We start from the raw sequence: 13,543 nt of genomic DNA on the forward strand, positions 1-13,543 counted from the left end.
GGGGTATCAATAGCATCATCGCACTTAGTACCACAGAGCCTTATTCCAGAACTTGGCCTGGGCATTCGCCAGGTCATCCTCCTCAAGGTAAAAGGTGGTGTTAAAGACGAGCTGAGTGCCGGCAGCAGAGCTGTTGCCGTACTGGGGCCACTCGATCTTGTCCTCGGGCCACATGGTGTTGGGGTTGCCGGTCAGCACGAAGGACATGAGGTACTTCTGCATCATGACGGCGACAGTGGCATTGACGGAGGTAGAGCCACCGCCGGGTCCGCCGGCACCACCGGAGGGAGGGCCACCTGCGCTAGAGGAAGCGGTTGCCGAAGCGGCGGCGGAGGTAGCGGTTGAGTTTGAGGTGGTGGAGTTAGACGTGGTGGTGCCGGTGCTGGAGGTGGAGTCGGAGAGGGAGTAGGTGCTGTACCCTGTTTTATGTGTTAGATGATATGTGACACGTAGAATAAGAGGGGAAATAAGCTTACAGTAGTAGCTCTGGTCAGTGCCGTGAGTGGCCTGGTCAAGCGCAACCATTGCGTTCCAGGTCTGGTTGTTCATGGCGTGGGTCAGAGCCAGGTTGTGGGCAGTCAGATCAAAGTGCTGCTTCATGTCGGAGAAGCGCAGACCAGGGGAGGTGTAGTCATCTTCGGGGTAAAGCGACAGGATCTCGTCAACAACGGCATCGTTGATGGCGGGGAAGAAGATGCGGAGATAAGCAGCGACATCCTCGGTGGTGTTCACGCCGTCGTAGGCCTGGCCGTTGGCCTCGTGCTGCTCGTGGGTGATGACGACGGGGCCGGAGAAGTTGAAGCGGCGCTGGTAGAACTGAGCCTCGTAGGTGTCGGCGATGATGTCGCCGTCGACGCGGGGCTGGAACTGGTAGTCGTAGGCGTCCTGGACCGTGGTGGCGGCCGTGTTGAGGGTGTCGAAGTCGATGGAGCGCATGCACTCGAGGCTGCCGCCGGAGCAGCCGGCCTCGGTGGAGACGTTTTGCCAGAAGGCTTCGGCGTGCTGGTGGCCGGCGCCGGGGACGAAGCCGGGGGACATGACGTAGGCGCGATTGTAGAGCTGTTCGGCGCGGCCAGCGAAGCGCTTCAAGGGGGTCAGCTTAGATGCCTAAAGGTTAGTTGAAGACGAGTACTTACAGTCATCTGGAAGAGAGTCTGGGAGCCACCGGCAGAGAAGCCCACGGCGGTGACATCGTCGGGGTTACCGCCAAAGTTGCTAATGTACTTCTTGGTCCACTCGAAAGCGGCAGTGACGTCCCAGATGGCGGTGTTGGAGGTACCACCCTCGTGCAAGAAGGTAGGGCCATTGGCAAGGCCAGTCATACCGAGGCGATAGTTGTACGCGACGTAGACGAAGTCGGTGGAAAGGTCAAAGAGACCCTCCGGAGTGTTCTCAGACTTGCTTCCGCCAGTGAAGCCACCACCGTAGGTCCACACCATCACGGGGAGGTTCTTGCCCGCAGCATCGGCGGGAGCCCAGACATCGACGTAAAGGCAGTCCTCGGCGGAGCTGCAGGCGACATCGGCCGAGGCCAGGTCACCAGTGTTGACTTCCGTCTCGACGGGGGGCGCTTGGGGCTTGGCCCATCGGAGGTCGCCGGTGGGAACGGTGGCGTAGCGGATGTTTTGGTACTTGTAGTACCCGACGGACTCGTTGCCGGCGGTGGCGACGACGGTACAGTAGTCGAGGGTCACGGACGGGAGGGATCCGGAGCCGGAGGTTGCTGTCGGGGCTGGGGCGGTAGTCTGGGCCGCAGCCGAAGCTGCCATCAGCAGGCAGGTGTTTGTGAACTTCATCTTGGTTTCAAGCTTTGAAGCGAAGGTGAGCAGCGATCGGGATGTGTTGTTGGTTTGCGATGCTCCTCAAGAATCTCTACATTTCAGGGCTGACATCGCGGGCTGTTTATATAACAGAAAGCCTCCAACTTCAACTCCCTTTTTCGATCGGACTTTTCACCAAGACGGTGATCGCCGTGCTAACCGGTGAGAAGGACGCGTCCTCCGAGCCGGGTGACGTTGTCTACATCTGAGCCTCATTTGCAAATCGTCATGCCAGCCCCTCGGGAAACCCAACATTAAGGGTCATTTCGACAAACAAGCGTCGTGGGGAAAATCTTTGGGTCTGCGAGGTTTGTTTTTAGAAGGTTAAACAAATGCACAATTGGCCGATTTGGCTCGCAATAGCCCCACCGAGAGGGCCTTATTAGTGGGATGAACTCTTAGTGTGGCTCATGTTCATGAATCGCCTGCGCGGCTTCGCCATCCCTGGGCTCTAGCGCAAGGAACTTACCGTCCCCTTTAACTCGATTTTGACTTTTCTGAGTCCACATGTCTAAACACGTCCTCGGCGACCTTTGCTTTCCCCAGGTTCAGGATTCGAGAAGAGTCGTTGGTCCTTGGGGGCGGCAAAGGTTGAAGCTTGACGCGCCGATCTTCAGCCCAGCCAAGCCCGGCGGAGTGTGGGAGGTGGGGTTGAAGCGAGAGACGGGCCGGAGCTAATATCGAGAACATCTCTGATCACATCAGTGATCACACTCTACCCACTTCCCGAGTTACGATGAAAAACGTGGATCTGATAAATGGGTATCAATTCAATCTTCGGATCTCCCGACAAAAGTGCTCATATCTTGATGGTTTAGGGAGGTCTTTACCCACGTCAGTCACGCTTCGCTCTTTTCCTACCCCTCAACCGATAGAGCCGACCGTTAAGATGAATGATTGCTGTTAGTGACCAATCGCGAAACCGAAACTGAGATGCTTCCATGATACTCGAAGTCGATACGCAACCCCGCTCAAATTGTCATTCCTGCTCGGTAGCATCTGTATTATTGGCCCATTACACTATACTCCTTCTCAACCAATGCCAATTCTGATCAACTCATGTTAAGACAATCTCTTTAGCGACCACAACCACGAAATCTAGCCACATCCGTTTCGCCAGATATTCCATCAACATCAGGCAACTGGGACATGGCTTCTGACTGGTCACGATCTCCACTTTGGTGAGCGTCTCCATGTGCTGGTAGTGGAATAAGATCTCAAGCCTGATCTGTCTGTCGCGATCATCCTGGTTCTCAATAAAAGGCTGATGTTTATGCGCGACGAAGCAAAGCAACTGAGCCACAACGTGACTGGCGTGGTACAAACCCCTCATAGAATCAGGATCTAACTCGTGTTCGTCAAAGGTGAACCCGATTCCCTTCGCAAAGCTCAGCATCTTGTGAGCCCAGTAGTTGGAGTTCAGCCTGCTGTAATCGTTCCCACCAAACGGGGATTGGGAGCCACCACCAGTCCAACCGCCAACGGCAACGACCGGCTCAAATAGTCTGCCTCGGAGGAGAACCCCTATTGTCTGATCCTGTTGCGCGATTGGGATGCCTCGTCTCGGATTGATCAAAAGAGCAGTCTTCGCGACTGGCGATTTGACAAACCGGGGTTGGAATAAATTTGCGAAATCGGACTTGGCGACTTGGGCTTGTAAAGGAGGCGCAACTCCGAGAAGTGCCCTGATATGTCTTCGACGACTCTTTGACTTCAATGGTTTCTCCGCGTAGTCGACATGTCGATACTCCCTCTCTTCGTCGTTTCTCTCATTCTCCTCGGCAAAGTCTGCAGCGACACGCCCGTCTCGATCTTTCTGTTGCGCATTTGCCCCGGCGGCGAGGAGTATTCCGACTAATTCGACGCGGGTCCAGAAAGCTGCCTCCGTTAGGGGTGTACGGCCTCGGTTGTCACCTGCATTGACGTCTGCGCCTAATCGTAAGAGTTCCTGAACGTTTGTGCGATTGCCATGAGCTACATCTATAGATAGCCTCGAAGATCCTAGAGTTCCTTCAATGCGTAGGTCGTGGTTGAAGTGAGGGCAAGTCGCGTAGTCGTGGACGCAACCCCAACGATCCTCTTTTTCACTTGCTTCTGTGTCAAGCTTCAGAGATCCTCTTGTCCGGACTGGCCCAATGCCATTTTCTTGTCTCTCGTTTCCAGAAGGAATAGCGTGGTCTTTGACACTGATGTTCTCAAACCGGTCCGTCACGCTGATACGATGATCCAAACGGCTGGACTCAGGCGGAGCATTCAGTCCAAATTTCCTGAAACCAACGGTTTCAAAACACTGAAAGTGTGATTCTTCGTTCTTTTCGGAAGTAGATGTCTTGATCTCCCAGGAAAGCCATCTCACAGCATCGTGCTTCTCAAAAGGGAAGACGAGCCTGTATGCGTAGCCGGCGGTATGGCATGGTGCAACAAAGAACCACATGGTCGCAGGCTCTAATCCTCGAAAGGTGTAAGGACTGTTTGAACTAGGCTGGCGTAGACTCTCATCGGCGCTCGGGAAGAAGCTGATTGAATGCTCATGAGGTTGCTCGCAGAAAGGGCATTCGGCGAGCGCCCATGTCGTGTTCCATCACAAGACTCTCGCAATCGCTCGAGAGCCGTTTAATCGCTGGAATTTGGAAGCTGACAATGATGATGGGATCGTCGAGTTTTGTGTAGTCGAGGCCATTTCAAGTCGTGATGATTTGCGTTCGTGCGGGCTGAGAGCTGAATAATGACGTGCGTCGCGAGAACTCGGGGAAGAGAGAATGAAAAACTAGGAATCAGAAATCTCAATTCTCACACCTGTTCCAATCTCGATGACTTGTTCCAATTTTCGAATAACGGTTTTGGCCTAGGTCAAATATCGAAGCTTAGTAACGGATTAATCCGATATGAGGACCTCAAATATGGTGGTTAACCTCGCATTATTACAGCGAGCTTACTTCTCATCATGTTCTTCCCTCGTACTCCCGTAATAGATTTTGAGTTTCTAAGACCTATCTCAAGTGCTTATCAGCGGTGAAATGGGCCATTTGTAATTGATGACTCTGCTGACCTTGGGCAGTGATTCGGATTAGGTTTTCGTCATACCGAATACGAGCATCCAGGACATGGCTATTGCTATGATATAACGTGACCACTCAACATGATCTCATTACGCTATCATTATCATGAGTCTACACACTAGTATCATTGGAGATTCTGAAATCAGGGCCTAATGTTTTGGCGTTACACTGGGGAAGTTGCGAAGTCTCCATGAAGCCTGAAGCATCTATTGTGTGGAAACTCTAGGGTCTCTATGAAGCAGAGAGACAATTGAGAATTGAGGCCACAAGTGACTATCCCTATCACTGGTCCTAAACGTCGTTTCCTGCGAGCCTCCTTCGATCTGAACCATGGCTAATGACATGCAGCACATTTGCTTACTGAAGTTCGACTCCGAGGCTTATCTGCGACTGAAGAGTCAAGTCTCGCCATTGATAGAAAAGTTGAGAAACAAGTCAAAAGAAATTCTTGACCGTTGGGTCAATCTCAGTCCGAGTGATTTTTGTTGCTGAGTGCTATAGCTCGCAAATACATCCCCACGTCTAAAATACTGGAAGACATGTGTAGCGAACGATCCATAACAGAACATTTCCTAGACACTTAGACATCGCTCCACAAATCTTAAAGAAGCCCTTCACAAGATTTCCGTTGCTGGGTTGACGACTGTTGAGACACACGTCAGCAGGGCAACGCCTTTCAGCTGGCACACAGCTCAACGATCCGGTACTGAACTGCTTACTTTTGTATGGGAAAGAAACAGTGAATGGGCGGAGTCCATGATTGCCTTGGAGATGGAAATAGGTGGCAGAGGAGCTGCTTGCAACAGCCCAGGCTATCTTCCATGTGAACCCTTTTCTGTCGATATTCCAACAGCGACGATGGACACAAGTCGCCTTGTATTGGTCTGCCTGAGATGCATAGAGGTTACCAAGTGTTGCATTGCAGTTGCCATCGTCTGCGTGCATCAAATCATTGAGGGATGCCGGATTCCAAATGTTCGCAATACGCGATTGAAACCCAAAGCTATTTGACTTCAGTCTCAGGCACCTAAGTCTTTGGAGTTCACATCATGTTCATGCGATGTTGACGATCAGAAGTTAGACAGAAGTAGTTCGTTGCTAGCGTACCTTATTTTCGGGATCCGCTCATCGCCCTTCATTGCGTTCTAGCCCGCGGGACGCTAACTTTGCGGCCACACGAAGCGTCTTCCTTAACCATGGTAGAGCCATCCAAGTAGTGCCCGAACCATCCTTCCTGGAATTGCCTTGTATGAACCCTCCAACAACAAACCACAGACTCATGCACTTCACACGAAGCAGTTGGCAGACCCCCTCGTCCTGAAAAAAAGTTTTTTCATATCTCGAGTTCTGCCCAATCCTTTTGTCGCAAGCAGAATACCAAGAGTCAGCGTGGGGATTGGCAACTCCCTTGGCTCAAAAGGGCTAGTCTAGCTTCCATGTCTTAGTATCAAAATGGCAAAGTCAGCTCGACAAGGGTCAGGATGTCGGAATACCGGAAATATCTGGCCAGATAGATTAAGAATGGTAGTGCTAATGATTACGATTCCAGGCTAATTACCCCACAAAATGAAGAAAAACTGCCACAAAATGAGACCGATGTCTCACCCAAGCTTCAACGGCTTTCTGACTCGGGCCAACGACATGCCACTGACCAGCAAACTGACGCATCCACGCAATATTTAGCCCCCATTACCCATTACTACAACCTTACAACTCCCTCACAGCGAAACTGTCTCTTCTCTTCTACTTCCTTCGATGTTATCTACATCTCTTGAGTGACATTCATCTCGACTAGCAGATGAAGAATCCTTCTATTGCCAAGAGAATGAAGACCAGGAATATCTTGGTAACTGAGAGAGACGAAGCTGCTTGAGATCCAGTCGAAGCTGAGACCTGAACAGGCGTCTGGGATTGCACACTCTGACTCGTCTGCGAAGGGGCGTTTACTGAGGCGTTTCCAGTGATTGTCGACAAAGGACTAGCTGTCTCCTGTGGGGCACTTCCACTCTGAGAAGTCAGCGTGATTGGAATCACGGTTGTGATGGTGGTTGGCGCTACACCGCCGACTTCAGTGGATGCTGTCTCCAGAGGCGATGAACTATGGCCGTGAGTTTCGGAGTCCTGAGAGGCAGAGCTGGCAGCATTGGCAGTGAAGCTTCCAGAGTTGGTTGATGCCGACGGCGACGAAGGTGCAGGTTGCTCTCCCATCCTTGACTGTGCGACTCCAGGCGAAGCGGAGGCGGTGGGGAGGATCGCGCTCGGGGTAGAAAGCCCGAGAGTAACGGTGAAGGTTTCTTTGGGCAAGGCGGTCTTATTGCTCCACGGGGAGGCTTCATGAGGCATCTCGGAAATTCCAGGGGCAGACGCCGGGGGAGAGCCGGGAGAGCCGGCAGGGATTGCTGTATGAGGGGCATCTGAGCTTGGAGTCTCGGTGTAGGTGCTGAAGGTAACTGTTTGCACTGGAGAGACAACAGTGACGGTAATAGGCACAGCAGAGCTGACGATCGCGCCACAGCCATCGTCTCTAGGGCCAAGATGAGGGGCCGCAAGGGCAAGCCCGATGAAAAGGGACAAGAGTTGCGGCTGCATTGTGATGTGAAGCAAGGAGGGCAATCAAAGAGATGGAGTTTGGGCAAAGGAATGAAGAGCCGATATAAGGTAGATTGTTGAGACTTGGGGACTGATGAATCTGACTGGCCTCAAAATGTGTTTGGATACGACAGTCTATATAGGTTGCCGTACATGATCATTTTTGTTTTCCCTTATCAACAGCCCAACGCGGACAACTTCCTTAGCAATCAGAAATTGTCTGTATCCGGCTCTCGATGGTTCTGCAGCCAACGAGGCCCAGCCGACGATATCCTGTGATGTTTCTTTGCACTTTCACTCCATTCCGACTGCGTAAGATTTGACGGACTGGGAAAGGTCAACATTTGCAATTGACAGCAATCCTGGACTTTTGGAGCGGGGGATGGCCTGAGAGATTCGACTCGAAATTCTCATGTCCATACATAGAACTCGATGCGGATGGGATGAAGTGAATGTTGTGACATCGCGCCAGATGTGAGGTATTATTCTGGAGCTCAAGCGCCGCATGGGGTGTTCTAGACCGTTTTCAAACAGAAATGAGGATCTTCGTCTTGGACCCTTCTCTTGGTAGCTGGATGTCGAATGATTGGTGTTTTGGGTGGTGGAGTGATGTTCAGCCGGGATGATGCCAGGGAGGGCAGAGCAATCCTTGTGTCTCTCAATTTCAGCTTCGATCTTGGCCCACAACATCCTCGACCCTCGGCAACAACGGCCGGTACTGGACAACGCACCGCGTTGTTATTAGACATTGGGAAAACATCTTCCCAAGAGGGAAAGTGTAGGATATGACACCAAGGGCTGAGAATAAGACGTCAAGCTGTAGTAGTCAAGATCATGCTGTTTTCATCACCAAAAGCGCGTCTAGACTCGAAGCATGCACGTTCTTGGTCCCTTGTATACGAGAGCGGGGCTTCCGTAGCGCTCGTATGATGTGTAGATATCTGTAAATTCCTATGCTCTAGCCGAGATGCTGTGAATAGGTTACTTGGCTACGGTGGCAGCTGAGTGTCGTTCTCCGCATGCGTTCCAGTTCAATCATGTTCGACTCTACGGCTTCACAAGACGGAATGCAATAGATAAGACATACTGAGTAAGTTCCGTTTTGTATCAGCTGCGCGAGTGCATGATCGCTTTCTTGATATTCACATATAAACTACATGAAGTCTCGAGAAGATTGAGAACAATATCATCACTATCTTCTCCTCATTTGTATCTTGCCATTCACTTGAATCCCTGCAACTTCAGCAAACGCCTTATTCACTTCTCTTTTTAAAATGCGCGCCTCAAGGAAAGGAGCGCTTGCCGCCGCCCTGGCTTCGGCTCTGGCCCTGGAGCCTGTGTCGGCTACGTCTAGCTGCCTTGCTCCCACCGGAGACCCTGTGACTGTTCAGGCCTACGTAATGGTCGAGCAGATCCCTGTTCATCTCAGCGCCGATATCTGTTCCAACACAACGTTGAGTGTTGCCGGCACTGTCTTGTCCATCACCAACGCCCCGACTTTCCTTGTGTCGGACTTTGTGGTCACCAGTACCATCACTCACACCTCTACTATGTAAGCCCGTTTCTGACCTTCCCCTTATGGCTACTTCCTCGGACCATACTGACGCCCGCTTTGTCTCAGAAACTCTTTCTCTATATTCGATGGTCCCTGCGCTACACTTACTGCTCATGGTGGCCCTGATTCTGAGCCTACCACCATTGTCATCCCCCCTAAGGCCGGCGATGAGGTCGGAACAAAGGTTATCTGTACTCCCGTGGCCACGGACAATGCTGCCTTCTCCGGCCCCTACACGACTCTTACTGCAGGTCAGTGGTCTGGCCAGGGCACGAAGACTCTGACTTTGGCGCCGGCTGGGGGTGATCCAACAGGCACCGTCATTGTCTTCGCTCCCGAAGCATCTGGGCAGGTCGGAGCCCAGGGTGTCTTCACGGGGCCCTATACCACACTCACCGAGGCCTGGGCGGGAAGCACCGCGACGACTGTCACTCTCCCGCCCCGAGGTACCGATAAGACAGGCACCCAAATTGTTCTAAGCCCTACTGCGGCACCAGCTCTCTTCACCGGGCCTTACACGACGATCACTGGCACTTGGACGGGACTCCAGCCAACAACCCTGTCTTTAGCGCCTGAGGGAAGTGACCCAACTGGAACTGCCATTGTCTTCCTGCCGACATCCGCCGGCTTGAGCTCCTTCACTGGTCCTTACACCACAGTCACCGGAGCCTGGACTGGCGCAATTCCTACAACCGCCCACCTCCCACCTCAGGGAACCGATCAAGTCGGAACTGAAATTGTGTTGACGCCTACCTCCTCCCCAATCGTCACCCCATTCACTGGACCATACACAACCATCTTTGGGCCCTGGACCGGAACGGTTCCGACCACTGCCATCCTCGCGCCTCAAGGAACTGACCAGGTCGGAACTCAAATCGTCTTGACACCCACTTCTGTGGCTGGCTCATTCACTGGGCCATACACGACTCTGACTGGCCCCTGGACCGGGACTATTCCTACCACGGTGACCCTAGCTCCAGCTGGAACAGACGCCATCGGAACTCAAATCGTTCTCGTTCCCACAACCGCCGCTACATCCTTCACTGGCCCTTACACAACTCTGACCGGACCATGGACTGGTACTATTCCAACTACAGTTACGCTTGCTCCGTCTGGAACCGATGCCACTGGAACCCAGCTCGTGCTTCTGCCTACCGCCGCTGAGACTACCTTCACGGGCCCTTACACCACTATCAGCGGTCCTTGGACTGGCACTGTCGCCTCCACCCTGTCCATCGCTCCTACTGGCACCGCTACTGTTGGCACCGTCATCATCTTCACTCCGGCTGACCCTACGACTTCTGCAAGTGTCAGTTCCGGGGCTTCAAGCACAACTCCGTCTCCATCGTCGGCTACCTCATCAGATCCAGCCACGAGCTCCAGTGAGACGTCCACTTCTGCGAGCTCGACCGCTGTGATAGAAACCACTACCTCTACGGACACAAGCAGTTCCTCGCAAAGTTCTTCAAGCGCTGCTTCTAGCTCCCAAGAGTCATCTACCGCCTCCTCTTCGCCTTCTGAATCGTCAAGCTCAACCTCTACCGACCCTAGCAGTTCCGCCTCGTCTTCAACTACCACATCGACTGAGCCTGCTACATCTTCATCTTCCTCAAGCACAAGTTCTGAGTCTTTAAGCGCAACTCCTTCTTCATCTAGCTCTTCAACCGAGTCGTCCTCGAGCGTGACTTCGTCCTCATCTAGCTCGTCAAGCTCATCGACCGAGTCTTCTTCAAGCTCATCCTCCTCGTCGTCATCTAGCTCGTCCTCTGAGTCTTCATCTAGCACGCTGACAGGGACTCCAACAACCACAACCTCGCAGAGCTCCACAGTTTCCGCATGCGTCGTGACCGCAACGAGCACCTCAGAATACTGCAACGTCGCCCTGCCCGGAGCCTGTGCCTCACTCTCCACCACCAGCGGTCTCGCTCTCGTGCCGGTTGTGGCATCTTGCACTGTGGCTCTTGGTCCATACGCAGCAGGCAACGTTGCAACATGTCTTGCAACCAACGTGGGCCTCACTACTGCCGGCTCGGACATCGCAAGCTGCATTCTCACCGCTCTCGAGGGGCGTTGTATTTCAACCCTGCCGACAGCGTGTACTGATCTAGCGTCGTCCAACGGTCTGGCTCTTGTCGCAGATGTGGCCCAGTGCACTATTGCCCTTGGTCCCTTCGCCGCTGGTAGTGCTGCGACCTGTCTTGCAACGGGAACCATCACAGCATCTACTACGGGCACGAGCATCATTCAGTGTCTCGAAATTGCCTTTGGCCTCCAATCTGGCGTGGTCACAATCACCAACTCCGCCTACTGTCCGACTGCCACTGCAACCCCTACGCCTTCGGTCTGCGCCACGGTCCCTGAGCCTTGCCAGAGTCTCGCCTCTGTCAACGGCATTGCCCTTATTGCGGCAATTCCGGTGTGTACGGCAGCCCTTGGCGCTTACGGTGTTGGAAACGCGGCAACCTGTCTTGCTACTGATGTCATTGGCCCTCTGAGTGTTGGACAGGATATTGTGACCTGCCTGACGACTGCTCTCAGTACGCAGTGCATCTCGACTTTGCCAGAGCCTTGTCTCGCCCTGGCAGGTGATACTGCAGCGGAGCTGGTTGTCGACCTGCCTTTGTGCACAGCTGCCCTTGGTCCATTCGCTGTTGGAGCTGCCCTTACTTGCTTGTCCTCGACCGCTACCAACGGAGACTCGGTTCTCGCCTGCCTCAATACCGCTTTGTTCCAGACGTAAGTCTGAATCTGTGGTAAGTCGAATGATTAAGGATTGAGTATGGGGTTCCCAAGACTACATGTGGTGTAGTATCAGGCTAGGTGCTTGGAGTCAGGCTTGCAAAGAGACTGAGACTTCTTCATCAAGCGTGTATCTCATAGTGAAAAGGGTTGCGAAACGAATGGATGTCAGGCAATTATGTTGTGGCCGCTTTTACTTCTTAGCACAGTTGTTTGCTGTACTTGACTACTTTATTCTAATGATATTCTCTTACAATTTTCCATGGTCTACGAAGTACGGGAAAGATACATGTAGTTATCACTCGGTCTGAATCAGAAAAAGTGCTTCCCCAGCAGCCTGGGTACTACGAAAAGTTCCTTCGGAGCTGGAAGCTGCACTGGGCATCCACTGAATTGTCGGCGGCTGCTGCTACGCTCTGATACGTGGACCCAACGGGCTGCACAGGACCAAGCTCTAACTAAGTCGGGTAAGCGCTTCGCTCTGGCCCCCGCTGCGACTGGCAATGCCAACCGTATTGGAGCTCTCATTCGCCACACCTCACTCAGGACACTCAGTAACCTAAAATGTGTGTAGCAACGCAAGGAACGCAGTAAGAATGCTCAATGCGTACAGCTATGTGCAAATTTAGTGTCCTCTTTGCACTTATTGTAGCCTGGGTGCACGAGCCAGGATTCCTTTACAAGACTTTGAGATACAGAAGTAAGCCAAAACTGGCTGCGATATAGCACAAGATGCAGAATGCTAATCTGCTGATGGTAGGTCGACTTAAGTCTCTCTAAGTAGCACTATCACAGTGTGCCTGACGATAAGATACAATCTCTATCTTCTCCAAGACAAGCTCCATTTCTATTCCCAAATATTCGAAAGCTTATTGGCTATACTCGGGCTACCCCGATGGAGCTGTAGATATTCAGGCGATCAATTTTACGAGGGAAAGGCATTTTGAAGAGAGAAAAATAAGTGTGCAACCGCATGGGCACCTAACTTTTCCTTAGTTACTTATGTTTTAATCTGGTAAAGAATTGATCGGATAAGTATACGTCGCTTGACAGAAAGCACAAGAATCCCGTAATCTAAACCTGAAGAACCTCGACGGCTATGTCACCCCGGAACAAAGCGTGTTTGCATCTCATACTAAAGCTTGAAGCCCATTAGTGTCATTACAAAGTTCTGTTATCTTCTGTGGTCCAACTTTGCGTACTTGCCGGCTTTGAAACTCGCACCAGAGCAGGATCCCGAGGTTGGGCTGTCCTAGTTGATGACCATGTTATCACATCCGAGAGGTAGGCTGACAGCTTCCGTGATCAACAAACTACACGTGTCTAGCCATGGTCTGGATTTCATGACGGGATGTAGACTCCCTACGCCAACTGTAAAATTTTCATACCTTTATGTCCAATTGAATATAAACCGTTCATGCAAAGCCCGGCCTCTTTGGGCAACGCCGGTCAAGTTTTGCGGTGCAAGGACAGCAACTTCCTTGACAATGCTTGAAGTCCGCTACAGAGTGAATCCAAGAATGGGGTGGACTGTGGCTTCTTCTTTCAGTAAATCGGCTCAATTTCACTTTTTCGTTTCCTTGTTCCAGTCTTTTGCTTTCTTGAATTGCTAGAATCATCACTCCCTCGAAGGTTTGTGTCACAGAACTTAAGAAATTTAATTTCAAGGCACGCGACCACTAGCTTCTAATATTATACGCCCAAATCTTTGCTGTCATGTCTCCCGAACCTGTAGCAAAATATCCTCCAGTGGGGCTTGCAACTACGCTCGCGACCGAATC

At 52.0% G+C, this 13,543-nt stretch overlaps 4 protein-coding genes across 4 annotated transcripts; 1 reads left to right on the forward strand and 3 right to left on the reverse strand.

Annotated features, from left to right (window-relative positions):
- Window positions 1–24: 24 nt before the first annotated feature.
- On the reverse strand, window positions 25–1,796 carry CTAM01_14812 (esterase; the record flags this gene model as incomplete). The annotated part of the gene is made up of 3 exons (XM_060530811.1): window positions 25–419; window positions 477–1,083; window positions 1,137–1,796. 3 exons carry the CDS (start codon window positions 1,794–1,796, stop codon window positions 25–27), a joined length of 1,662 nt encoding a protein of 553 aa, XP_060374620.1.
- A 1,081-nt stretch (window positions 1,797–2,877) lies between these two features.
- Window positions 2,878–4,254, reverse strand: CTAM01_14813 (ankyrin repeat protein; the record flags this gene model as incomplete). The annotated part of the gene is made up of 1 exon (XM_060530812.1): window positions 2,878–4,254. One exon carries the CDS (start codon window positions 4,252–4,254, stop codon window positions 2,878–2,880), a length of 1,377 nt encoding a protein of 458 aa, XP_060374621.1.
- A 2,416-nt stretch (window positions 4,255–6,670) lies between these two features.
- On the reverse strand, window positions 6,671–7,468 carry CTAM01_14814 (uncharacterized protein; the record flags this gene model as incomplete). Its single annotated transcript, XM_060530813.1, has 1 exon — window positions 6,671–7,468. One exon carries the CDS (start codon window positions 7,466–7,468, stop codon window positions 6,671–6,673), a length of 798 nt encoding a protein of 265 aa, XP_060374622.1.
- Window positions 7,469–8,742: 1,274 nt separating this feature from the next.
- Window positions 8,743–11,763, forward strand: CTAM01_14815 (uncharacterized protein; the record flags this gene model as incomplete). The annotated part of the gene is made up of 2 exons (XM_060530814.1): window positions 8,743–9,020; window positions 9,090–11,763. 2 exons carry the CDS (start codon window positions 8,743–8,745, stop codon window positions 11,761–11,763), a joined length of 2,952 nt encoding a protein of 983 aa, XP_060374623.1.
- Between the last annotated feature and the right edge of the window lie 1,780 nt (window positions 11,764–13,543).

This window comes from Colletotrichum tamarilloi (genome assembly GCF_030869305.1).
Source record: "Colletotrichum tamarilloi strain Tom-12 chromosome Unknown Scaffold_135.1, whole genome shotgun sequence".
NCBI classification, from domain to species: Eukaryota; Fungi; Ascomycota; class Sordariomycetes; order Glomerellales; family Glomerellaceae; genus Colletotrichum; species Colletotrichum tamarilloi.